The sequence below is a fragment of the Larus michahellis genome, chromosome 6 (assembly GCF_964199755.1).
Source record: "Larus michahellis chromosome 6, bLarMic1.1, whole genome shotgun sequence".
NCBI lineage: Eukaryota > Metazoa > Chordata > Aves > Charadriiformes > Laridae > Larus > Larus michahellis.
In genome coordinates this window covers 36,807,774-36,834,856 of record NC_133901.1, presented here as the reverse complement: position 1 = coordinate 36,834,856, position 27,083 = coordinate 36,807,774, and the positions used below count along the sequence as shown (strand labels likewise).

The 27,083-nt window shown below is 52.4% G+C and overlaps 1 protein-coding gene across 1 annotated transcript in view; it reads right to left on the bottom strand.

The window, feature by feature from the left end:
- The window catches only part of CDH23 (cadherin related 23), a 213,113-nt gene that overhangs the window by 77,275 nt on the left and 108,755 nt on the right, over positions 1–27,083 (bottom strand). The window contains exons 10-13 of the mRNA XM_074591549.1: positions 19,591–19,703; positions 16,945–17,133; positions 8,293–8,442; positions 7,354–7,512 (exon numbers count right to left, since the gene is read on the bottom strand). Of these exons, the coding sequence (XP_074447650.1) occupies positions 7,354–7,512; positions 8,293–8,442; positions 16,945–17,133; positions 19,591–19,703 (611 nt within the window). The remainder of the gene's footprint in view (positions 1–7,353; positions 7,513–8,292; positions 8,443–16,944; positions 17,134–19,590; positions 19,704–27,083) is intronic.

Here is a 27,083-nt window from a genome sequence, read left to right as displayed (position 1 = left end):
GGCGAGCCCCTTGGCACACAGCACCTCACCCACCAGCAGCTTGAAGCTACAGCCAACTCCTCTGCTCAGCCCCTACAAATTCTCCCTTTTATCCCAGACTGTTGCTGCCCCCTGTGCTCACTTTTTCGCCAAGAAAAAGAAGGGGAAAGAAAAGCTCTGGAGATCATCAAGAAACAAAAGATGCAGATGTTAGGGGACAGCCCTTGGCCAAGCGGATGGAGAGATGCAGGGTACGGTGAGACCTGAAGGCAACCAGAAGAACCGTCCCCAGGTTTACAAAGCCCCGTCCCACCCGTGTTGGCCATGTGCACTTGGAGTCGGACAAACCCAGGGGGATGCAACCCCCCCGGGCAACCCAAAGCCACCCTGGGACCGCTGCAAAGCTCCGGGTCAGGATGCAGGAGCCCATGGACCACAGCATCCCTGTGGCCCCGTCAAACTCACGCCAGCCGCAGGCTGACAGCTGATTGAGAAAGTGATTTGCATTCTAAATAGGTGCTTATTGATGTCTGCAACCCTCCTTCCCAGGGTGGGAAAACTACATTATTACTTTCTTGTTGACTGGCGTTTACAGCTGGTTGGAAAGAAGGGGAAAGAAAATCAGGCCGGGATCGATTTTCCCCATCCCTGATGTGAGGCCAAAGAGAGATCGAAGAAGCAGAAGAAAACTGACAGCTGGGTGGTAAAGGAGAGAAACTTTGCCAAGCAAATTAAAGGTTGCCTTAATGAGGAGAGTAATGGAAGGTTAATTAGCTCATTTACTTCATTAGGCTCTTACTAACAAGGCTTCTCCCAAGGAAGCGCAGTGGCAGAGTGGGGGAAGACGAGAATCCAGGTGAATGGATGTGGCAGGGACAATGATCAGGGAGGGGACAACCCATGGAGGGCAGCAGAAAGGGACTATTCAGGAATGTGAACCAGAATGATATAAATAATATATATATATATACCAGAATATAAAAACAATATCTATATACACACACACACATATATATGAGAATATATAGGCTAATGCATTTGCAAAAAAGACAGAGGGACCTTTTCTTCCCCCGCTCCGTAAAATAATCTGTAAATTATAATCTGAAACTCAGGGGAAAAAAAAAAAAGGAAAAGCAGCATTTTTTAAAGCACAAGACTGTCTTACAGATTCAGGTTATCGAGCCCCAAGGGAACACGGTGCTTATTTTACCCGCCTTGCTGCATACCACAAGTACAGAAAATCATTCCCACGCTGAAATCGATGCCTGATAGTTGAATCGGGCACCGCAGTTTATAGTCTGAGGTCTGCGGACTGCTGGTGATGCTCAGACTATTCCTGAGGGGCTGCAAAAGATAACTGTGGAAAGCACACCGACAGGCTTGCCCGAAAATGTCGGGTGTAGTGGGGGGAGGAACGTTTCAAAGCTCTGAGAAGTCTCAGCATCCCCTGAAGGGGTGATCCAATCCCATCCTATCCCCTAGGGTGGTTGTCCTGGGGAGAAAGGACAACCATCCCCAACGTGGGGAGAAACCCAGCAGCACCGCAGAGCCGAGACATCTCTGAGTAAGGAGGACACCAAGGCACGGCAAGAAGCGTAACCTCAGGAGGATGTGGGAGGATGAGGTTCCAGAGAGAAGGCAGTCACCAACTCAGCAAGGATTTGGCACAAATCTCATACACAACCATCCCAGGGAGGCATCAAGGTTATTTTTAAAGAGCGGCGGGTCTGAGAGAGGTGCCTGAATGAGCAGCTGGCTCGTCCGACCCGGCCTGAGCAAGGAAGAGCCGGCAGGAGAGCGTGGGGAACCGCAGGGGTTAATGCCTCTGCTGGAGACGCTTCTCCAGGGGTTTGAAGATGGGCAGCTGGGCAACGTGCTCCCTGCAAACCCCTCCACATCTCCCCCTCTTTGTCCCAGCCCTTTGCTGGGAGCCGTGGGGTGGGAAGGGGTCACACAGCAGCCCCCCCGGCTCGCTCATGCTCACGTACCGGCTGATGGAGCCCACAGCCACCGGCCAGGGCCAGCCCAGCCACGCCAGGATGGGGCCAATAACGCAGGGAGGAGGGATCACGGAGCTGGGATTACTTTCCACACTTCCCTGGAGACCCATTTTTCTCCAGACCCTTCAAGGCAAATCAAACGCATTGTTGTGTTAAAAACAAGTTACTTGCGGTTTGTTTGGGCTTTAATGATTTTGGTTATCGGAGATTTTCAGGAGGACTTCGCTGCGCAGGTCTGCAGCCTACAAAGAGCTTAAGGAGACCTCCCGCCCCTTAATTCTTCCCTCCCACTGGGTTGTCTTAGGCCCCTTCCCCATTCCTGCAGGACCAGCAAATCCACCAGCAACGGAGAGTGAGGCACGTGCCTCGCTCGTGCAGGTCGCCGGCTTTTGGGAAGCCGGCACCATTCTCACCCCAGCTGATGGCCGCTGCTGTCAAGGCAGCAGCGTCCAAGGGAAGGTCTGGAGGGGAACGCAGCCCCTGCAGCCTCGCGGGGCAGCAGGTCCCAGGGACGCCGCAGGCTCAGCATGACAGGCGCTAACACACGCTCACACCTTCCCGGCTCTTCCCAGCCGAGCATCCTCCACCGCACGCGAGGGGCACAGCACCAAAAGGACGCGGGGGGTGGGGATGCTGGACTGAACACCCTCCCTGTTCCTCTCCCTGCTGCAGGGGAGCTCGCTGTAAGCTGGGACAGGTCTTGGTGACCCCAAAAGCATGGCCATATTTTCATAGCGTCTTTCACCCCAGGAAGTTTCCCAGCTGAATGCTGCATCTAAAGCCAGTGCCTCCCCCCCTCCCTAAGTCACAGAAGAGCTCCTCATGGGGAATTTCCAGCCCTGCCACATCCAATGGGATTGTTAGCCCAGGGGCCACTTTTAAAACACCCGCCCCGTGCCTTGGAAAGGAAGGAGCAGCTGGGTCTGACGCCTGGCCAGCACGTCCTCTTCACAGCCACTGGGCATGGGACCCCGGGACACCTCTGCTCCCTTCTCAGCTGACATGCTCCATGAGGGCTTGCGATGCAGCGGTACTACCCCCTGCTGCCGGCAATGGGGCAGCTTGGAGCGGGACGGGAGAGCAGCAGCAGATGGGGGGACACAGCCTGAGGGCTTCTGCCGGCTTGGGGCTCAAACAGGACTGAGGGACTGGCCCCACCATCCCCTGCCCCACGCTCCCTCCCAAAGCAGAAGGCATTCCTTCTGGGTCTCCCCCCCTCAATCCCTGCTCCCACGCAATAGCTCTTCTCCCCGCAGAGGGGATTTGCCCTGGGAACATCACCCTTTGTGCCAGACCTCGCTTCCTGCAAGGCTCGTACTGAAACTGTTAGATTGTGGCGCGGATGACGGACCGTGCCCTTTTATCTGTCCCTCCTTCATCTTCCTATTGATTTGTCCCTCTCTGCAAGGGATTTAACTCCATCTGGTCCGAGACTTGTGGACGTGTCTCTCGTCTCATGGCTCATCCTCTCCTCCAGATTCTCAGGTGGGAGAGACGGGGCTGGAGATGCCCTCCCCTCTCCTGCTCCTCTCACCCCAGGAAAAAAACAAGTTGCTGGGACCTGCTTTGGAAGATGTTTGCTTATCCCACTGCAGGCTACGGCACAGGAATGGCCATTCATCCACCCTGGCACTGTCCTCCCTCAGGGCTTCCTACCACACACAGCCCAGAGCCCTCTGCCGCGGCCAGCAGCTTTGTTCACCGCATCTCCCCAGGGCACAGCCTTCCAGCCGGTTCCCTGCTACTAGGGAAAGCCAGCACCCACCAAAAGCCACCAGGCAGCACTTGGCAGGGGGCGTCACAGCCCCAGTTAATTTAGGGCACACTGTATATTCTTGGTGCTTCTCATTCCTGGAAGGCATGAAGTTATACCGGCTGCCTGCTTGCTCAAGAAGTGTGAAATTCTTTCTCTGACCTTTTCTGTTATGTTATTAAGAGGCTTCATGGCCAGTTGTTTCAGAAAAAAAAATAATAATATTTCAATATCTGTTGGTAGCTGGGGCAGAACTTGCCCATATCTTCATGCTGAGCTCTGGTCACCTCCCTGCTTCACCCCAGCCTTGCTGAAGGAGCGTGCTGCCATGCGGGACCCTCCGAGCCTCTCCAGCCCGGCTTTTCCCTGCACAGCAGGGCTCAGAGCAGGGGAAAAGAGGAGTTTGGATGAGGGAAGGCTACTGACAACTCAGAGACCCAGGGCAGCCTGCCCACCCCTCTGCTCAGCCGTTGGGTTGCAACACACGCCTAACTCCAATCTGCGATGATTTATGTTACAGGGCAAGCTGGAAGCTCTGTCTTGAGTGAGGACCCCTTCACGCTGGTCACCAGAAAAGCAGACACACAAGCAATCTCTGGCCTGAGGGGCTTTTCACACAAGTCAAGAGCACAGAGGAAGGAGAGAAGGCTGCCTTCGGGTGTATTGCCAGCTCCCTGCACACAACAGGAGCCGTTCCCGTGAAGCCTGGACTATCCAGATGTTCCCGTGCAAGCACATGACTACCCGAACCCATATGATAAATGCCTTTCACGGAGAGAATTAAACAGACGGATGGATGGACCGGGAGATGGAGGGAATGCAAAATACAGAACAAAATGCAGATAAACAAAATCTTAGATGGGGGATAAGGCTGCGGCGGGTCAGGAAAGTAACCAAGATTAGCCCAAGAAGGTGTAGGGTGGCTTATCCGAGCCCCACGCATCTCCGGGCAAAGGGAAAGAGGCAGAGAGCAGAAAGCAGGCAGAGGCTCCGGGTCCCCGCCGGCTGCCTGCACTTCGGGTTGTTTTACAGTTGATTTATACGTGTAACAGGCAATGTTTCTCTGCTGTCACTGACATTAGAGGCTGAAATGCTGCAGAGACGAATGGCCATTTGTCACTGCAAATGAAGTCTGCTTGCTCTTTTTTTTTTTCTTCCCCCCCCCCCTTTTTCATTTTCAGCCGGCCAAGTAGAGGGCAGTGGGGAAAGGGCGGCAGCGAGGAGCGCACTCGCTCAGGAGGGCAGGCTCGCTGCTCTTCCCGGGTCACGAAGGAAACCCCCTTCATTCCTGTCCAACCTGCTCTGGGTGACCCGCCTTTGGCAGGGAGTTAGGACTAGATGATCCCTGAAGGTCCCTTTTTCAACCCCTGCCATCATGCGATTGAGTGATTCCCCTCGCCTACACCCACCCAACCACGTACAGCCAAAGGGGAGAGAGCAAGGAAGCGCTTGCTGGAAGACGGGCAACCAGCTCAAGGTCTTCTGGGAGTAACATCTCCTCCTTCCCTGGGACATTGGACTGGGTGGAAGATCAGCAATCTCCCATTGCCTCGGCCCCCCATAGTTTTAACTGCTCGCTTCCTGCCGGGAAGGAGCTGCAGGAGCTCCTCTGCCCTGCCAGCTGTGCTTGGCCACCTCTGGCAACGGCTCTTGGGAAGCCCCTTGACACCTTCTGGTGACTGCTCACCCAGCCTACACGTTCGCCTGTTCCTCCCGATGTCATAAACCTCCTGATTTGCCCTTAGCACCCTGGAAACCCGTCACCTCTCCCAAACACACGGCCCTCCAGCTTCCCTTGGAAACACAACCCTAATGGATGGTGGCACCTTCACCGGGGGACAGAGCCACATGGGGATGCTTCACGTTGCCACCGAGCAGGGGGGCTCAGTTTCAGGGTGACAGCTTTCCAGCCAGCTGCAAAACCTGCACTTATTTGCACAAAGGGACGCTTTAGGAGAAATTTAGATTAGTTATTAGGAAGAAATTCTTTGCTGGAGGGTGGGGAGGCCCTGGCCCAGAGAAGCTGTGGCTGCCCCATCCCTGGACGGGTTCAAGGCCAGGTTGGACGGGGCTTGGAGCAACCTGGTCTGGTGGGAGGTGTCCATGCCCAGGGCAGGGGGTGGACTGGATGGGCTTTAAGTCCCTTCCAACCCGAACCATTCTATGATTCTATGATTTTGCAGCCCTGAACAGGGGGACCCAACAAAAATACCTTTACCCAAGGACATCATTCAGTGGCCACCAAAGAAGCATCACTCCATGTAGCTGGCCAGGCTTTCTTCAAAGACCCATCCCTAATCCCTGTGGGTGAATATCCATAAAGAGCTCCCAGGCAAGTGGAAAAGAAAGGAAAAAAAAAAAGAAAAGGAGGAATTTATGAGCAAGGAAAGCAGACTTTTTGTCTGGGGCACGTGAGACAGCTGGAGAGGCACAGCGCAGACAGGCAGTGCCGTGGAAGCGAGCAGAGGGCTGCATCCCAACGGCGAGCGGCAGCAGCAGGAGGAGCTGGTACTTTACGAGGGTTGTTAAAAGTTTGGGATCAGCTGGGAGGGCAATCTGGATTTCAGCGCTAATTGCATCCATTCTGATTTATCATAGAAGATTCAACTCCTGGCATTTTGTGTTCGCTCCGAAATGCTGGCATAGCTGGAAGTTGGGGAAAGAGGAGACGCAGTAACAATCTCATTGTTTAGTGTCTGATGGCCTGACTAGCTAAACATCTGCTTGAAATATTAATAACTGTCAGATGGGAACAGCTCGGGGGCTCTATACAGTTTCACACCATCTGTTTGTAGAGTAAACACACTTAGGCACAGGCGCCTACACCCAACTCTTTTGTCAGGGCTTTTATTCTCTGGATCAGTACGCCTGTGTCGATGGGTGGCCAGGGGCTGCGTCCTGGGACAGCAGGGGCAATCCCTTCTCGCCAGGGATTTTGGGTGCTTCCACCAACCCAGGCAGGAGGGACGAGCCCTTCAGAAATGCCCCGCTATTGTCCCCACCTCCATCTGCTGCACAACCATCCTGCTGCCAGCTCTGCTAAAGGCAGTCATTCCCCTCTTTTGCCATCCTTCACCCTTTCACTGGCTCAACTGACCTCGACTTGGTTGAGGAAGATGAGACTGCCAAACAGTGAGAAAACCCACACAGAAAGATAAGCATCGGGCGTTCACTCTCACCGATGAAGCGACCAAGTCTGTTAGGTACCAGCGCATCTTTTCCCGTAAGAATTAAGGTAAGAGAGAGGCAGTGAATATGCGATGGGACACACGCCACGTACACAACGGCAATACTTGGTGGATCCCATGCGGTAAGGAGGAGGGAGAGGCCAAGACCATGAGTATCAGGATCAGTATCTGCAGGAGAAGCCACTGTTTGCAGATGAGACCTGTCAGTGCAGGAGTCTCCTCGAGCTCCTGCTCTGGTGGGAACCACACATACCTCGTCCACAGACCAGGAAAGGCCAAGGCATCTGCTCCAAAAGTCCATGGGAGGAATACAACCCACCCCACCGCCAGCCTCTCCCGCTGCTCCCTTACCACGCTTCCCCAGCCCACCCCTTGGTGACGGGCACTGCAGAGCCAAGGACTTGGCAAAGAGACGCAGGATGCTGCTACTCACGTGGACCTGGAGGACGGTGGTGCCCACGGTTGCATTCTCAAAGAGGCTGATATTGTACAGGGCCTTGCTGAAGATGGGGCGGTTGTCATTCTCGTTGATGAGGCTGATCTTCACGCGTGCAAAGCCGACGTGGTCCGGGACACTCTCGTTTGCAAAGAGCTGGACAGAGAAGTGAAGGGGAGGGTTGGAGACACTGTTTGCGAAGTTTGGTAGAGTCACCTAATTCTTCAATGGAAAAAACAATGCTCTCGTGAGCTCCCTCACCAGAGGAGCCAACTCAATGCTACCCACCAAAGCATAGTTACTCAAAAAAATAGAGAAAAGCCCCTTCCCTCTCCCCTGGGAGCTGCTCAGCTCTGGGTGACCTCAGCCCTTGGGTGCACCGAACACCCTGCACCACCTCCCCTCAGCAGCCCCGGCCTCTGCCTGTCAAACTGGGGAACCTGCCACCCCACCGTGGCCCGCAGCAAGGGTAGAAAGGCTTTTGCCCATGGAAGAGGAGCTGCATGGAAGCCCCTCTGCCAGGATTAACACTGCGGGTGTGTGGCATGAGCCTGCTTTGCCTTCCTTAAGAATTTACAGCTCAGGCAGAGAGCAGGACAAAGCTGGAGCAGGAGGCTGGGGAGAGCTTTGGTGCCTGATAGGGGAACTTAAAACAAAGTTTTATGCTCTATAAAGCTTTTATGGCCTTGTGACATAGCAAAGGGGAGCACGCTCTGCTTAAGCTCTTACAGCTGAGCCTTTGGATGCTGGAAAGAGAGAGAAGGCCACCCACCTCCTTCTTTTCTTTATTATTATTTCCATTTTTTTGGTCATATTGCAATACTCTGGATTAGAGAGACTAACGGTCACTGGTTAATGGTCACTCTTAAAAATACGGATGTCCCATAGAGCACAGGGGTTGTTGGCTTATTCCTCCTGCCCCAATAGTACCCGTACCGAAAATTCGTAGCGAGGAATGGTCTCAAAGTCCAGCGGCACCGCCACGCGGACACGGATGTCTGCCTTCCCCTGGATGGAGGTCGGTGAGATGATGAAGTGGTTGGAGTTGTTGCCCACCAGGTAAACCTCGAAAACACTGTTGGGTCCCTGGGAAGGGAGAGAGGAAGGTTGACAGTGACAAAGGAGGAAGGACCAGGCGCAGCCGCTGGGTCAGGCTGCGGTCACCATGGACCAGCTGGAGGGGGAGCACAGGGCAGAGGCAACAACCCGGCTGCAAAGCCTGTGCGTCGGGCACAAACCTGCCGGCACCAGCAGTTCTTCGCCTTCAGACATGTAAAAATGCAATTACCAGAGACGCAGGGGAGCCTTTCTCTGCTTGGGTTTGGTTAACTGAATCACAGGGTTCGGCACCAACCTTAAGCACTCTTTGTTGTGTTCTATTACACTTACTGGGTGTACAATGCATACGATTTCTCTAAATCTTCTTTTCATGTGCACCCGTTTTGTACAAAGCCCATGTGCATCCCTGGGATAAACCCGCGCCGCACATGGCTGGAGGGAAAAATCCATTTTACTGTTTCGAGACCCACGCACGGCCCAGGGTATCTATCACACGCTGAGTGCCTCTCCCAAACAGGGGGGGTCTTTCCAGAAAGACAGCTCAAACTGGGAACTGGAAAACTCCTCCTCGCCCAAGCCCTGGCCGGCAAACCAGCAGGACCACCGACATGCCCGCAGCAACGTTGCAGGACCCTCGCTCTGGGCACGATGCCCCTTTGGCAAAGCACGGTCCAGCAGAGCACGTGAAAAGCAAGTTCAGAAGCTGCCAGAGCCGAATTTCCAATTTTCCCCGAATGACCTCCCTCCTATCAGAAAAAGGGACCAATTAAATGCACGAAGGGGCACTAATAGCAAAAGCTGGCTAAGCGTGACTGCCGAGAGCCGGCCACACGAGCAGAATCCCTGCTTGCCCTCCTCCTTCCTGCATTCCCCAGCAGCCGGTGGAGCTGGGGGGCAATCTGAGCATCTCTGGAGGAGCCACAGGGCAGGAACAAGCCCTGAGGGCACCCATGGAGCCACACGAGCGAGCCCCCTGAGAGCACCCATCACCCCAGGAGTCCGGCAATGCTCATCTGGTGGGTGATGGACAGTGGGAATAAAAGGGACCCCTCTCGGGGCAGAATTAGCCCCTTCCAAAAGCTGCTTTGCTGGCAAACTGGGAAGTGCCAACTCCAGCACGAGTGAGGGATGCTCCCCGACACCGGTACACAGCCCAGGAGGGAGGGAGCAAAGGGTACAGAGAAGGGCAGAAGGACGCATCACTCCCCAGGCTGTTATTTCGTACCCTATCCTTAAGACGCCAATTTATAGTGAACGACCACTTTCCACCGGCAACACAAAGCCATTTCATTGAGGAATTTCTGCCCAGCTCCGCTGCTGAGCCCTTGGTGTCTCTCCCAGGGCCTGGTGCCCTCCCCACAGTACACAAAAGCACCTTTCGTGGTGGCGAGATGCGAGGGATTTTCATGGAAGCCGGAGAGGAGTGAGTTTGTTGGAGGCATGAGATAAAAGTCGAAACATCAAAAGAAACCCAAGTATTTTGTGGGAAGAGAGCCGGGTGGATTAATTCCCCTCCAGCTGGGGAAGCAGATCAGCCTCCAGATACCCGCCATCCCTAATTAGCAGCCTCTCGAGTCCCTCAGTCCCCCCATGTGAGGTCTGGAGAAGGGGAATACGTCTCCCTCTAAGGAGGGCTGCCGCGAGTTGCCATTTATATGTTTATTCAGCTATTTTATTTTTTTTTTTGTTTCTGCCCCCATGCTGCTTTCCTTGCTCCTAGTTCCCGGAGCCTGCGAGCCCCCCGCGGATGGCTGAAAGCAAATCTGAATATTCAAATTGTTATCAGCTGCCCAGCAGAAGGGGCTGGCTCAGCCCGGCTCACAGCGAGTACCCCCCGCTCCGGAGAAAGCCACGGGAAGCTTCTTACATTTTTCCTCCCCCCATTCCTACCTGCTCCTGCCACCCAGAGCAAACAACGGAGCTGAAAACATATGCGCAAAGAAGAAAAACAAGCGACATCTCCCCGGGCTCGCAAAGGTCCCGGGGTGCAGTGGTGGGGGTCAGGGATGAGCCGGCTCTGTCAGCATCGTCTCTGCGGTGCTGAGGATGAGTATGGGATGCACGGGCGCGCTAACGGTCCATGACCTGCTTTACCTGCTCGTTTCACACCCCCCCCGACCCCTTGCCCACCAGCTCCCGTATAGCTCGAGTTTTTTCCCAATGCTAAAACCAAATTTTTCTTCTTTTTCTTCTTTTCGAGGCACAAAATTACTGAGCAGCCTGCCAAACCTTAGCAACCCTCCAATACTAGACCCGTCCGCATGCACCCTCCATCTGAAACAAATTAAGCCATTTGTTAAACAGGCTTCGGAGGGAATTTCTTTATTTCACAAAGCCGGGACACGGGCACATGTTTCCCACCTCGTCCCATCCCCGGCCAGCCCACGGGGCCACCGCTTGCCGTGGCTGGAGGCTGCTGCCCGCTGCCTCCTTCCTAGCAATCAAACCTCCTCCCAGCCGTAGCTGGCGCCGCAACTGATGGAAATTTCATGTCAATTCAGCTAAAAGACAATTGTAGCTGCAGTTGGGCATAATTATTACTTTGTTCTTCGTGTGCGTATTCCTCAGAGCATGTAATAGGAGCCGCACCGTGTCCCTGCTGCCACAATGCCGGCATCAACCTCATGCCGGTACCCGACCTCCGGAAAAGCGACTGCTGACTGATCTACCCCCGGTGCTTCACATTTGAACAATTTGTGAGGGACCTGTTTGCCAGCCCCACATGCCCAATACACCTTTTAAATTCCAGGGGGCTGGAGCAAAGGGGAGACCGTCCCTGGGCACAGATAGTGCAGCGGGGACCAGTGGGCAAGGGCAGAAGCTCAGGCATGAGGCTGCGAGATGGCAGGAGGTGGGGACGTGTGTCCCTCCCAGAGGTCCCGGGCACCATGTGGGACCCGCTCATGGCCAAAACCTGCCAGACTCGGTCCCAGGGCATGGTCCACCACGAGTCAGGGAATGCCTTCTCACACCAGGAGGCCAGAAGCAGCCACATCAGCTGTTCCAGCTTTGGCAGAGGATGGACCCTAAGCTTTATCCCTGCTTTTTCACCCAACATTGCCCACTGGCTTGTTCCATCACTCCTGCCCCCACCCAGCCCCTTCCTCATGGGAGTGCACGTGGAAATGCTTCAGAAATTATTCAACCTTCCACCACTCAAAGGAAGTATTTAGCATCACTTACCGATGGCTACACAAATACTCAAAGTGAACTAAACCCCAAACCCCTAGACAAGCAAACAACACTTTCTCAACCACACCACTCCCTGAAATCACTGAGGTGCAGAGGTAGGTTGGTGGTCTGCAAGCATTTCCAGCACAAAGTGAGCTAGATTTTGGAAAAAGCCTGCGATCCTCAGGTTTCTCCTCTTCGTGCTGACTTAGTACAGGGCTCCCTTCAATTCCCTCCACCCTAGCTCGGCTGCAGCTTGCTTTTCCAAAATGGAGAGCCCTGCCTTTCCAAAGCACAAAATCCAGCGTAACTCCAGCTTTCCTCCCAGCCACTTTCTACACACGGGCTATTACCTACAAAAAGCTGAGGAGGGTTTAATATCCCTCCTTCTGGCAAGTTTGCAAAGAAAGGAAAGTGCTCAGAGATCAGGAGTGGTGGAGGAGGAAGAGAAAAAAAAAACAAAAAGGGTTGTGTTGTTTTTTCCTTTTTTTTTTTTTTTTTTTTAAAAAAAAAAGCAATTAGTGCCTCTTTGTACAGCTTGGATACCTTATGCCTGGTTCTAGCTAGTCAGAGACAAATAATGCTTAATCTTTCCTTTGAAAATATGAAGAGGGTTATTCTTTCCACCCACTTCAAGGCATTTTAACAGGAGTGCTCCGAACAGCCCCTCCAGCACTGCTGCCCCTCTTCTGCCGCCCAGCTGGGCCACCTCGGCCTCCAGGCACCCATCGCCCCCGCCGGCACCCATCGCATGACACCACCAACCACCCATTCCAGCGCTCCCTGGGCACGGCCACTGGTCCCCTGCGGCCCTACGGACCTCACTGGGGATGCACAAACGCTCCCCGGCCTTTCCCGTTCTCCTCCCCACGCTGGCAGACGGTTTCTCCAGTCCTTCTGTCCATCCCAAGCGTCAGCCCTCGCCCGCTGCCCCCCTCGCGGAGGAGTTTTCTCCTTCCCCGCTCTCCCCAGGTTATCTGCTGAATTCCACACACGCCTGCACAGACGGGATCAATCCGAGGCTGCCTCGCCTTCAGCTTATCTCTGCTCCAAATGATTGATTTTCCCTCTTTAAGGGTAATTTGCTGGTGAATTCCATGTATTGCAAAAACCCCTGTGAAATCTAATTCAGCCCGACTGGCAGCTGGCACTTTTGGGAGAGAATACTCGAGCGCCGTCAATTCCCCTTTTACAGTTCCTTGCTGTGTAGATCATATTTATAGTGCGCGTGTCTGTCATATGCATATATATGCTACGAATGATTCATATATTGCACCTGCACACGCATGGGCACATGCGATATCCCTGTGCGAGTCTCTGATGGAGCTTTAAGCAACAAATACTGTGTATTCCCATGGACTGGATTTTCTCTTTTTAAATTCCCCATTTATCTTCCTCAATATGCTTATTTTGGAGAATTGTTTCAAACTTATTTCAAAATGTCAGCCCATCATATTCGTGCTGTATACAGCCTCTGCCCTTTTCTTCCTCTTCAGTCAACTGTGTCAAGGAAAATCAAGCGAAAGCCACGGCAGAAGAGATGGTTTCTCCGGCGTGTCCGGGGAAAATACACTGCGGTTTCTCTTAATACACCTCTGTGGATCTTGCAGCGATCGGAACCTCAAATGCGGGAAGCACTGAAGGATGCCCTGCTCCTTCTCCTGCATGGCCAAACCCTTGCCCTCTCCCTAAAATCCTCCATCAGGGCACCAGGCTGTATCACACCAGCATGTCCAGAAGGGATATCCGTGTCCCCCGCCTCAGCCAGCCTGGGAGCAGACGAGCCCAAGCTACCCAGCCCTCCCAATTAACGCAAGCTAATTCCACAGCTGGGGGCTCTTGCTCTCTACCTGGAAACGAACCTTGCTGCAAAAGCGGATAATTCAAGGCTTTAATCTTCCGTCTCGCACGCAGGATTTACTCATCCCTGCTGATCTATCGCAACAAGAGTGAGAGGAGAATCCAACCCCGGGCTGGGAATGCGTGTAAATACAGGCACACCAGTCTTCTGCTGTGTCCAGATGTGGTGTCTCAGCCTAAATACTGAGCAACTTCCCCACATTTTCATAAGCAGCTCTCAAACGGCTTTGGGAAGGTGGTTTGCTGGCTATCCGGCAGAGAGAGAAACTCAGCCACGCCGAGGTTAATGCTTTTTTCTTGGTTCACAGAAGACCGGGTCCAAAACCCTGGGCACCGATTTCTCCTGTGCTCGAGTGTTTTCGACAAGCCATAGAGAATGCGAAAAGAAAAACCAGCACAAGAGGTGGAACACCTCTTGGCTGCACTCCAAATCCACGTCTGGGGTCATCTCAGCCCAACCCAGGGGCATCCTCCTCGAGATGCTCCCTGTCCCACCCCGCACCCCTGGCCAGCTTCTCTTCAAGCAAGGCTGGGGCCACCTCTGAGGGACAAAAGCCGGGAATTTGCAAGGGCCCAACGCAGCGGAAGGGGTTTCTCCTTGGAGGCACCCCGCTTGGGTACCTTGTCTGAGCCGTTAATGCCAGCCTAGCCCCAGAAAGGCACTTAAACACAGAGGTAAAAATCAAGCGCGTGCTTTCAAGCTCGGTCTTGTGTGCAATGTAAATACATTTTTAAGTGCTTTGCTGAATCGTTTAATCTAACTCCTTCAAAAAGCAATCATTTAAGTTTGTGCAAAACACACCAGAAGAAAGGAAGGCCAAAAAGCCTCACCATTTAAAAAGGCCGCGTGGGCCTGGATACAAAACACCTTCTTGTTTAATGGCCTTGGTAGCCCACGCAGTGTGTTTTAAGGGCCAGCCCCACGCAACAACCCTTCCTCCGGCTCTACAAAGACACAACCGGGGTGCCAGGACAGGCAGGTTCCCCAAAGCCACCCAAAAACCCACATGGGACCCCTGTGTGAGGCAAGGTTCAGGCGTGGGCTGCTCCATCCAAGTAGGACCTCAACAAGCATGAGGGCTGAGGGAACAGCATCACATTTTTCCGGAGGGGCAGAAGCGGCTGGATGGCTTGGAAAGAAACCAACCTGCCAAGGGGCTCTCCCAGGACACGGGTTGGGAGGCAGAAGACAAAACTCGAGCAAAATGATCTTCCCCAAGACTCAAGCTTTGATTTCATGTGTCTCTACCCATCTGCTCTCATTTATTCATCTAGCTGCTCTCCCCGGAGATGTGTATAATTCTCTTCTTGTTTTCCTTTGCCCCTTACACAAATGAATTGTGTCATCTGCAGCGTGAAGGCCGTGTTGGTGAAATAGCTTCTGTCAGCCACGTCCTCAGTCACCTCCCTGCCTGAAGACCTCCATCCTCACTGTCCCATCCCTCCACCCGCAGAGGGCCCGGCGCCATCTCGGCTACCCCAAATCCAGCTGGTTTGTAAAAGCCTTGCAACTCTCATAAGGTACTTGAGCATCCAAAATAACCATCGGGCAACTATCTCCCCCTTTCCCAAAGTTTTTTACTGAAAGTTTGGGGGTCTTGGGCCTTCTATAAATACATTGCCTGGCTGCAGAAGCAGTCCCACTTCTATCTCATAGACATCTTTCTCACTACCTGGGTATCCTCCCCCAATTTTTTACCCCCAAAACACTACCTTGATGGTTAATCCAGTTGCAAGCATTCACGAGGGGAAATAAGAAAGATCCACCACGGAATAATGCAGAAAATAACCCCCAATTGCTTATAACTTTCCTCTCTCCAGATATTCCGAGACATCAGCTCTCCTGTGCTTCTTATCAGTGAAAATAATGCTACAGGCAAAGCAATTCATACTAATATGATGGTCTCCAAAGACATGTACAGTAAAACTCCCTCAGACTCCCTTAGCAGAGGAGGTCCTCTCTCAGCAGTTTTAAAAATCTCAGCCAATTCTTTTGGGGAAATCTCAGGAAGTTAAAGAAATTCACCAAAAGAATGAGTCTATTTTTTGCTGGCGCGAGCGGGAAAGGCAAGGCTATTTTTTATTCTCCCATTTTAAAATTAGCAAGGCTGAAAAGTGAATTCTTGAATGGGAGTCACTCCAGTAAAATGAGCTTTTAACCAGAAATAATGACAGATCCTTCATCCTTCTGGCACAAACAGAAGTGTTACAATGCCCTTCAAGAATGGATCTGCTGACATCTCTCAGAAAGCACGACAGCGGCTCTATTCAGAAACTATCCTAAGCATCTGTCATATCCATATCTTCTTTATTAGCAATTGACATTTTCAAGAAAAAACAGTCTCTTTATCTGCTTAATAGCTCATCTGCACCTCTTCAGGCTGAACTCATAAACTCTCGGATGGTGACATCATGTCACAAGTAGATTATTAGTTCTGTGTCATAATCACTTCACATGAAAAAAAATGGGATTTCTGGGCGGCTTTATGAAACGCGGTGAGCTCCACCCAGGGCTGGGGAAAAGCAGATCCATCATTTCAGCCAGCAAAGGCATCTTAGAAGACACACGTTTTAACCAGCCTGCTGGGATTTTGGGGTTGAGGAGAGATGTTCCGTTCCGTATTCCTCGGTGTCATCACATCGTTTTACCCCAAGGCATCAGGAAAACATCCTGACGATGCCATTTATTCTAACAAACCCCCTCCCCTCCTCTCTTGCTCAGCTTCAAGGGGAATAGGGACGGCAGGAGCCCGTAGCCAGAGCCTTTCCGAGGGATTTTGGAAAGTTCACCATGAGGTGTCAGCACTTGTTTGAAGCAGACACCAAGCAGTGTGGCAGGGTTGGAGGTACGGGCACTCAGAAGCAGCCAGACGTGAACTGCACAAGTCAAATAATCAGACTAATTGAGAGCTGTAAGCCCAGGGCTGGAAAACATGCTGCAATCCCTACGTGGCATGGACCCGCGTGTAATAAATAGGAGCTCTGTTAACGTGAGGGAGGAACAAGCCTCCAATGCTTCCAGCTCGTTTGCAATGATGAGCTGGTATCCCAGTCCCTCCACGCTCCCTCCAGCCCCACGCTCGCGGGTATCTCGTACCTCCTCCTCGACACATTCCCGCCGGGGGGCGGAGAGCCCCGAGCTCCTTTCTTTGTCCTCCCTGGCAGGTTCTCTGGGAGCCCAGCAGAAAACATCCTCCCTTTCTACAACAGACTGGCCAAGGACTGCCTGACAAGAGCCCTTGGAAGGGAGCAAGGATCAGCTTCCCACACAATCCTATTTTCTGGGTCCCGGGGGACCGTGCAATCCTCACTGCACTAAAGCACACGCCACGTCTGCGCTCTGGTGACTGAGCAGTAAGAGCGGAAAAAAGGGCTATCAGGATGTAGCCATGCACCTCATCACAGGTTAATCAGTGACTTATCCTTCCCTGCATCCCCCCAAAACATTGCGACCCTACACAGGATAGACAGGCGTGCCCGCGGCAAGGGGTACCTCACCTCGTCTTTGTCCTGCACCTGGATGAAGAGGGGAAGGGCAAAGCCCACCTGGGCCAGCTCCGGGATGGCCACGCTGTACTCCGAGCTGTTGAACTCGGGCGCGTTGTCATTGATGTCAATGACTAGGATGTTGAAGGTGGTGGTGACGGTGGCGTTGGAGGGTGTGCGGTCATCGTTCAGCTCTGTGGCCTGGCAAGGAGAGAAAACAACAGGGCAGCCTTTATTTTTCAAAGAATAAATATAAAAGTCTGCATGCTGCGATTAGAGGCTCTTGCAGCTTTTGCTTCCTCCGCTTGGCCGAGGAAGGATGCTCATTTGGTTCTGCTGTCGCCCCTTAACCTTGAGCACCTTTCCATACCGCTGACCCACTGACATGCTCAGACGTTGACCCAGCTCTTCCATTAACCACCCTTGAGGTCCACAGCACTCTTGCAAACCTGCTCCCTTCCCAGAGGTTTAACGTTTCCCCTGGGGTGGCTGTGGCCAAGTTCTCACTTGTCCCTGTTGTGCAACAGGTTGTCGGGACTCACAGTCGTGGCAGGGGATGAGTAGGCGATTTCCCTACCGCAAGCATCTAAACCAAAAAATTGTGGGGGACAGTCCTCTTGTTTGGAACACAAGTCTTGTGAGGAGTGGCTGAGGGAGCTGGGGGTGTTCAGCCTGGAGAAAAGGAGGCTGAGGGGAGACCTTCTCGCTCTCTACAGCTCCCTGAAAGGAGGGGGTAGCTGGGTGGGGTTGGTCTCTTCTCCCAGGGAACAGGCGATGGGACAAGAGGAAACGGCCTCAAGTTGCACCAGGGGAGGTTTAGGATGGATATTACAAAAAATTTCTTCGCCAAAAGTTTTATCAAGCATTGGAACAGGCTGCCCAGGGAAGTGACTGAGGCACCATCCCTGGAGGGATTTAAAAGACGGGTACACATGGTGCTTAGAGATATGGTTTGGTGATGGTTTTCGGCAGAGTTGGGTTGATGGTTGGACTCCATGATCTGAAAGGTCCCTTCCAACCCAGGCGATTCTGTGATTGTATTCTAACAAGGGCAGCCACGATGGAGCAAAGAGAACTCCTACTTCCTCCCGTGCCATCTCCTGAGGTGGGACCAGGAGCAGGCAGCTAACCACCATAGTACTACGGAAAGGACAGAAAACTAGGGCAACAGAGAAAAACAGGATTTAGACCTTAAAATAGGTTTGGCAACATGTGTCTAAATACAGAGCTGAGTCATGGCTCCATATCGCACCTCTGTCTCAAGAAGGACTTTAATTCTGCTTTCCCAAAAGGGAAGAGTGTGGATTTTATTGCCAGAGAAGCAAGACTTGTGAAACAGCCTTTTCAAGCAGAGTCCCTCCTCTCGTCCTTTGGATAATCTTGCTTTGCTGTGGGCACAGAAAAGCAACGCTAAACACGACCCGCGTGGCTCATTGCTATTCACCGCTTCTGCACACACCAGCAGAACAGGCTGATCCGAACAAGGAGCCACCCAGCTGTATTTTCAGTGCACGCTCCAGGACGAGAGCAGCAGGGAACATTTTGGGTCCTGGGGATGTGGGCCACAGAGAGTTGGCATTTGCGGGAGGATGCAAAGTTTGTGGGGAGAGGAAATAAATTGGAAAAAAAAAATAATCTGTCGGATCAAGAGAACGCAGTTGGAACTCCATTATCATGCAGGCAGGAAAACAGGCAAGTTTTCAGGTTCACAAACCTTTCCAAGATCAAAGAGATATTTTTGTCCCTATTAAAAACAGACAATCCTCCCTCTCTTGATTTCTACTGAGTTTGAACTATAAAAGCCCAAACCTAGGGGCGGTAGGGGTGGATGGGGAATTCTTGCCCATGCGTAAAGCCCCACCGTATGACCTGTGCCTGGGACCACGAGGGGCAGTTTCTTGTCCCTTTGTGTCACCCCCCCCTTTCCCCCTGACAAAGCATTGCACTTGCCAAAAGGAGAAGGCGATGCTGCTGCCCTCCCAATCAATGACCCTTCCTACAACGCTGATTTTTCCCCACCCCAGCCCAGCAGAATCTATACTTCTAAATGTGTTTCCAACTAGCTGCCCAGCTTGGTATTGATTTTAATTACAGCGGTTGTGAGTGGAGCCAGGGAGCCGCTCTCAGGTGGGGCTGGTGGGGCCGGAAGATCACGCTCCAGTGCCTTTTCTTGACGAGACAACTTTGAGCATCCCTCCCCTCCCTCCCCGTGCCTGCCTGCGCGGGGCAGATGCAGAAGATGCCCTGTTACACCGCTGCCTGCTGACGTGACAAAACATACCTGTTTTTCTGTTGTTTTGAGGGGGAAATGTGGGAAATAGGCACAAGTGGACACAATTCAGGTGCCCAAATGTAGGGGTGTTGTGCTATTTGCAATCCCAGGGCTGCCAGCAGATACAACCGCAGGGAGATCTAGTTGGAGGCCAGGCAGGGCACCAAAAACGACCTTATACATCCCTATAGAGGCAACCATGCTTTGGACCACCGCGCAAGGGGGCTGTGTTAAACATCTGGCTGGGGAACAGCAGATCACATCTCTGGATGCCCACAGGAACACGTCCCAGCTTTGTGCCTCCACCTGGAAGGAGTCATCCCCAAGCAGGGTGACCTCCCCATCTGGCTCTGCTGGTGTGTCTCGCAGACAGAGGAGCTTCTCACCTTCACCGTGAGGATGAATCCAGCGCTATAGAAGGGGTTCTCCCGGTCCAGCGGCCCATTCAAGGTTAAGGCTCCACTGATGTAGTCCAGCGCAAAGATGCTGTTGGTGTTACCTGGGAGAGAGAACAGGCAGCATGAGCGCAGGCAGCCGGTACAGCTGATGCCAAATGGTAAAGCAGAGAGGGGAGCAGGGGGACACAAGCCTCTTTCCCCCTGCCAGCCTGCAGGAATGGCGCTGGGAAGAGAGGTTTTACAGCCAGGCCAGGGGCTTCAACCTGGGCACGGGCTGCAGCGGGCTCTGAGAAGCCTGTGCATCACCTCCGTATGCTTTAAAGGGTGATGGCTGAAACTCCTTCCTCCTCTCTTCCTCTCCCCTGCCCCGGAGTAGGGCTCAAAACGGTGCTCGCCTTCCAATAGCACATATAAGCCGTGAGCGCTGCAGGCAGCTGAAGAATTTCAAAGGGGTTTTTGGGTCATGGATAATACGCAACAGCACAGCCGAAACCAGGGCCGAACCCAGGCCCTCCCCTCTGAACAACCGCCTGCGTTCGCAAGGCACCGCGTCCCTGGGACGGGCAGAGCCTCCGTCTTCAAAACACAAGAGTTAAGGGACATCAGTCCAGGTTAATCAGAGGAAGGTGCAGAAGGACCTAGCTCACGAGTAATTCTTCCCCTGACAAGCAGTAGTTTAACCGTGCGGCCCCTTGCCAGAGGATGCTGAGGATGATGGAAGTCCACACGTATTTCAAGGAGAGTCTGGGGAGGTTAAGGAAAGAAAAAAATCTATCAAATAACAGAGAAGCCACATGCAGCCGAGGAATTTTCTTAGCTGGACATATTTGGTGCCAGGCAGAGTATTAGTGTGAGTACTGTAGGCACTCGCCCTGCTTTTATGCTCTTGTCAGGTGTGTTGACCCCATGCAGCTGCCTCGTTTTCCTCTACTCGAGCCAAATTCGGCCCCTGTGCTGATCCTTAACATGTGAAGAATCAGACAGGGCACCATGGAGGGCTGTGCCGCCTCGGCTCCACCCTTCCTCTGGAATTAGACACCCAGAGAGGCTTCAGACAACACTTGAGTCTCACAGCCAGCAGATGCTAAGAGGACCGATGTCCTGCACAGGGAATGCCCTTGCGACGGTCCCAGATGTGCTCTCCGTCAGCCAGACAAAAGACAGCAGTTGGTACGTGGAGCCGGGGATACCTGATGCCAGCCCGGCACAACACCGGAGGAGGCTGATGAATTAGTCATGACCACGGAGGTTATACACAGGCATACGGACAACCGCACCACCGCCCTGCATCGTCTCACGGTGTGCAGAAAACCTTGATCCAGCCCCAGATGGGAGCAAGGAAGCCCTGCAGGTACATTATATTAATCCCAGGCAAAAACAAAATAAAAAAAAAAAAACCACAACAACTGACTTTTCAATATACCTCAGCATGAGCGAAACACACACAACATTCGTCACTTCCCCAGAAGGGAGCTGCAAGGCACATCTGCTGCTGCAGAAAGTTGTTTCCCATCGCTCAGCATCCACCTCATCCCTGTCTGATCCCCCGTTTAACCACGGTGGCTCCATCGCGGGATGGTCAAAGCCTCCAGGTCCGGCTCTCCTGGGAGCCCCCCGGCCTTCACGAGCGGCTGGCTGCCTGCATCTCCCCTCTCTCCCGGAGCCCTAAGTGCCGTAACACCTTTCTCCCCAGTAACCGAGCCTTTACATCTTCCTTTCAGACCAAATGCCTCCCATTTTTGCCCTTGGCCCTCTCTTCTCTCCATCCGAAATGACCCATTGACTGCTAGCCAGCCTAATGAACTGATGCGTGGCTACTTAAAATATTAGCGGCAGCCTTGGTTGTGGCTTGTTGGTTTTTTTTTAATTTAACTTTTCGCTGCCGTACCCAAAGATCTCTGGTCTCCTCCCTTGGACGATTCCTCTCTTTTCATCTTGACTTCCCACCTTTGCTCTGTAATTTACGGCCGACTCCTCAGGAGACTTCTCCCAATCCCAGATTTGAAGGACACTCCACGAGATAGAGCAAATTCCGCTGCAAGGCATTTAAATGCTCCAGGATGCCATGTTGCCATGGTAAAGTTTATGCATCAGGGCTATCTTGGTACACTCCCTTTAATATAAAGCGTAATAAAACACCTTTTTAATCACAAAATACTGTCCTGCTAGTGGGAATCTGTAAGTGCGGAGACCAATGGATTTTAGTGGAAATAGGTCAATAGGGCAGGAATTCGACACAAAGGATAAACACAGTCGTTGCGCGTTTCATATTTGACCACGGTCATTTTTCTGAATAAATTAGGGACCCAAATACCCCCCTAGGCTGCGCATCAGAGGCTTTTCTCTAGCTCAGCGCCCCCAACACCTCTCGGATGGAAGATACGCATCTGATGCCCCCCGGGGTGCCTTTTGGCAAGCTGGGAATTGCTGGGTTTGCGAATTAGCTTCAGAAGGGAAAGAGGTGTCTCCAAACTTGTCCCTCAGAGGCCTTTCATAATTTCCTCTACAATGCCTCCCCAACCACCGCTTCGTTATTCCTCTGACCAGTACTCGCGCTGACGAACAATGCACGCTCCCCCGAGATGCTTTCTTTGCAAAAATCTCTCTTTTCTTTGCAAAAATCTCGCTAATCATCCTCACATGCCTTTGCTTCCCTCAGAGCAAGAAGAAAAAAAAAAATTAAAAAAAAAAAAGCCAGGGGGGAAAATAGCCAGTTTTGTCTTTCCCTCCCCACCTCTGTATAATTTCCCCTCCCCACCCGGTTCTCTCCCGTTATCTCTCCATCACCTTCCTGACCCAGGAAAAAGCCAAGCCTGAGTCAAGCACAGCTTAGTGCGCAGGTGACGGTGCAGACAGCCACCCTGGCTGATAGCTTTCAACCCCTTTGTCCCCTCCACCCCTCTCCCAGCGCTTGCTCCATCCCGCTCCCAGCTGTGCTGGTTGCAGGGGTCTGTGCCCAGGGTGGTCTCGGAGCCAGGTGGACACCGTTGCTGTCCCAACGCCCCAGCCGATGGCTCGCCTGGCCAGTACTGGGCATGCCAATGGAGCAAACCGTGGTTTGCTCATGACTGGTTCTGAAGCCATACCCCAATGCACAGATGTGAGATGGAGAACACAGAGTGGGTGGAGAACCTTTAGAGGGATTTCAAACCCAGTCAAGATCCCCCGATAATCCCGTTTCGGGAAGGATGTGGAGCGGCGCAGACCTTTCCATCTCCAAGTTTGCCCTCTACAGACTGTTTTAATGACACAGACAGGAACTATTGTGGCCGCACCTGCCATGGAAGCAAAGTGACCTTCAGAAAGGTGCCCCTGCTGCCCCCTCCTTCCTCCCGGTCCCCCTTGCAGGCTCTTCCACGAGCAGTGCTCACACAACGGCATGCACAACCTCCTGCTCTGTACCCACCAGGCAATGAAATGGTCACTCACTTGGCTCAGGAGTTGCCAGCTGCTGGACGTGCCCTTGCTTGAGCCATCTACCTCCTAGTCCGAGGTCCACTCTGAGCCACCAAAGCATGGAGACCAAGGACTTCATTTCCACGCCCCTGGTTTGAGAAGGAACCCAAGAGCATGCTCTGGTTTCTGCTAAACAAAGGCTTACATGTCCTTCACCCCCTTCTCCACCCAGACAAGGATGTGGCACGTCCAGAGAGAACAAGGCAACCCAGCTCCATTGCATCCAAAGCTAAGGAATAAATGCGGTTTCCACCAGCAAAGGAGGAGCTCTGCTTTCAAGTGCTAGGAAAGCAAAGATGGCCTTAAGAAAAGCAGGGCAGGGAGCGGAAAGTAAACATGAGGCTGCCTAGGAGGCAGCATCCCTCAGAGAGGGACATCCTCTGAGGACTCCTCTCTGCTACCACCGCAAACCTGTGGAGCTGGACACGGAAAAAGGCAGGAGAGACCAGGAGAGGGATCCCGGGTAGGAACCAGAGATGGGGCAGAAGTTAAATGATGGGAAGGGAAAGGCTGAGCCGCAAATGGGAGCGCAGAGAGAAGCGAAGCAAAGCAGACAATGTTTTTAAACACTCAAAAAGACAGAGAAAAAGTGTGAACAAAAAAAAAAAAAAAAAAAACCCAAAAAGAATGAACTTTGGGACAAGAATATGAATACATTTCTGGCAGACTTGTTGCTCTCACCTGGCAGGGAGCAGGTCCTGAGCACCTTGCTCAGGACATACAAGCCCAGCTTCTTGTGACACCGGCAAAAGGAGGAAAAGGAAAACTTTCCCACTTCTATGTCCGAGTGCGGGTACAGGGACAGCAGCAGCTCCTACATCCAGCGTGGCCGGGCAGGCACCGGGAAGGCAGGGCGCTGGGTTGGGAAGCAACAGGATGGATCACAGCAGCCCATTCCGAGTGTTTTTCCAGGCTCATTGAGGAACGGATGGTGGCATAGGCAGCATTTTGGAGAAACACTGCTATAACGAGGGGTTTTATAGATGAAGGCCATAATGTTTAATCGCCCTCAGCCAACGCTCTCACAGTTTAAAAAGGCCATTAAAAATATTGGCTCAAACCCAGGGGGGAAAGAAAAAAAAAAGAAAGAAATGGAAAAAAAAAAATAAAAAAAGACATTGCTGTCTCCTCCTTCCTCCCTACCCCTTTGGCCTTTGAGCATGGTTCAAACCCATAGAAGAGATGCAGCCATTGCCCAGCTCTAGCGAAGAACTACCTGTCAGGCAGGGGAAGCCGATTCCCCCCTGCAGGAGAATTTTTCCCACCCCCCCGGCTACCCAAAAAAACATTTGTACGGGGGAGCCGCATCCTCGGAAGGCCCTGGGCTTGCTGAGCCGCTCGCTGAACTTGGAGCGGATGACTTTCAGGAGATGCGAAAGGGGAACCCATCACACACCTCACGCTGGATAATTTATTAGTCAAAATGTGCTCCGTCAGGGCTCCTCAGCACCGAAATAGATGCCGTTGGACGTGGTTCATAGAGTCAGCAACAGACACAGTTATCATCGTATAAATAGTCCATCAGCTGCCGTGACCACCTCGCTGCTCTTCACCTTGAGTTTTTGCCTCCCACCCCGTGCGATGTGCAGGGAAGCACGCCAGGGCAGACGCCTCGCCCCACGCTTAAATTCAGAGGGAGCGAGTTACTTCCAAGGGAAAAGGGGGTTCTTACAACCTGAGCTTTATTTCTTCACACCGTGTGAAATCAAGATGCTTCAGGAAACAGTGCCCGCTTCTCCTGTTCTGGACTTTGGTTTGCTCTTCTTCTCCGAGGATGCAGCTCTCTCTGGGATAATGGGTTCCAGCCCAAAGCCGTGTGCTGGCACTCCTCCGCACACGCAGACAGGCGTTTTTAGTATCTTCCCCAAAAGATTTAATTGCCCATTCTAGCACAAGCGGCAGAATTTCTCCTCTTGCAGAGCCACAAAAGCAGCTCGGATTAAATGCTCGTGTTGTTCCTTTTTTTTTTTTTTTTTTTTTTTTTTTTAAGGACAGAATGTACAGTACAAGAAAATAAAAGGAGAGATTTATCACCCGAGGTGCTATACTCCTCCCGAAGCCCTCGGGAGCTGTGCCTGGGTACCAGCGAGGAGAACAGAGCCCGCAGGGTTTAAATGTTCCTGCTCCGAGTGTAATACATCACGCGAAAGGGTGCTGAGACTTGGACCACAACCACCGTTCCCCCACGTCATCTAGACTGCGCTCGGTGGCTCGAAGGGACGGCAAATCACCAGCCCTGCCTGGCTTGGCCATTTTCCTCCCAGCCTCTCCGCTTTCCATGAATCTAACCCTAAAACCTGCCGCGGGAGCGCGGCCAAGAGCTGCATCGGTGAGTCAGGACAGCAGAGCAGCGCAGGGAGAACTGCCATAAAATGTTTGTTTCCCTCATTTCTGTCAAAGGCAACAATTCAACCCTCCACCGGAGGATTTTCTCCTAACGCGCAGGGCGCGGGAGATGCATTCCCAGGGAGGACGGGCTGCTCTGGGCATGGCCACCTGGGAGCAGCGGTGGCAGAGGACACTCTCACCCCACAGGTGAAGGATGCTTACACATAAAATTAGCACTTTTTTGACAGCCACCATGCCTGCGCTGGATTCAGAGACCCACAAATCAGCTCTCCTACCTCTCCCCCACCAGCAGGCAGGCTCACCAGGGGAACAGGAGAGAAGTACACTGTAATACACCCGGTAACAACTCTCAACCAGCTTATTAACATAACCCCGCATCTCCAGGCTCAACACCTTCCGAAAATCTTCCATTAAAAAAAAAAAAAAAAAAAAGGTATCTCAGAACCGGCCGTTTTCTCTAGGCCCGACACCAACACAGACAGCGCGGGTTCCTCCTTTCCCAGTGGTTGCCAACATCCTGAACGCCCGTTAAATGCCAGGAAGTTAAACAGTCCCAGAAATTAAACAAAAAATACGCTCTTGTTTCATATTTACACATAAATGGGAATGTATAGTTTTAATTACCGAAGAGGCGTTTGCTGGGAGACCACCTGCCATGCAAACCATCATCCCATCCGTATCCGTTTCCAGTGGTTTCTGGATTACCAGGGAGCCAAAGCAAGATGCCAACACAATGATGAAGCATCAATTAGCAGTGGGGAGGGAGACGGGGAGCAACCGAGCCAAAAAAAGAGGGGCTGTGGCCGCAGCCACCATCTCTTCTTTGTGCTGTCTCTCGTCCCCTTGCATTGCCAGGGTGGAAAAACAGCCTTTGATGGATAACACGGCGTGAGGCACTTTTCCACCCATCAGCGTGTCCTCCTACAGAAATGTTCTGCTATGATGACTGCCTTTAAATCACGCTGGAAGGTCCTCCCAGCAGGTGTAATTTATGAGGATTTCAACACCCGAGTAGTCCACCGAGCGATCCGAATGTGGGGAAAAAAGCCGGCGCAAAGTTAAGCCAACTGGCAACGAGAATATTAGAATTAGCACGTCCTAATTCCAGGGATCCTCCCTGATGTCCGGTTTAAGGGGCACACTTTGCTTTGCTTTCTTTGTTAAGCCGGGTCAAAATGTGAAGGCAGGTGTGAACAGCTGAGGCCACTTTGGCCACCTAACCTTAACTCAGAGGTCCATGCCACACTTCCAGAAGGAAGGCAGGGAGGGACTCCAGATCTGTTAAAGACCACGTGAAACGCGTTCTGAGAGTTACTGCGACGATTTTTACATATAAATATACATATGTTATTTTATTCCTCAGCAGGAAAACCAGAAGAAAGACAGAGAACAATTCTTTTCAGACAAGGTTCCTTCTTGCTCCTGTCACTCACACTTCTATTACATTGTGCAAATAATTTTTAATTCGCGCTTCCCTTGAGATGCACCAGCTTTAGCAAGAGAGCGCTTCGCCAGAAACAGCGCCGGTCTCCTAAAAGAATCAACTTAGGAAGAAAAAAAGATGCCCTGAGGGTTTGCAAAGAGCCCTACGGACCATCTCACCCGACCCAGAGCTCCCTCCCCTCTCTCCTGCAGGACTTCCCAAGCCCCGGGAAGGACGTATGGATTGCCCTTGT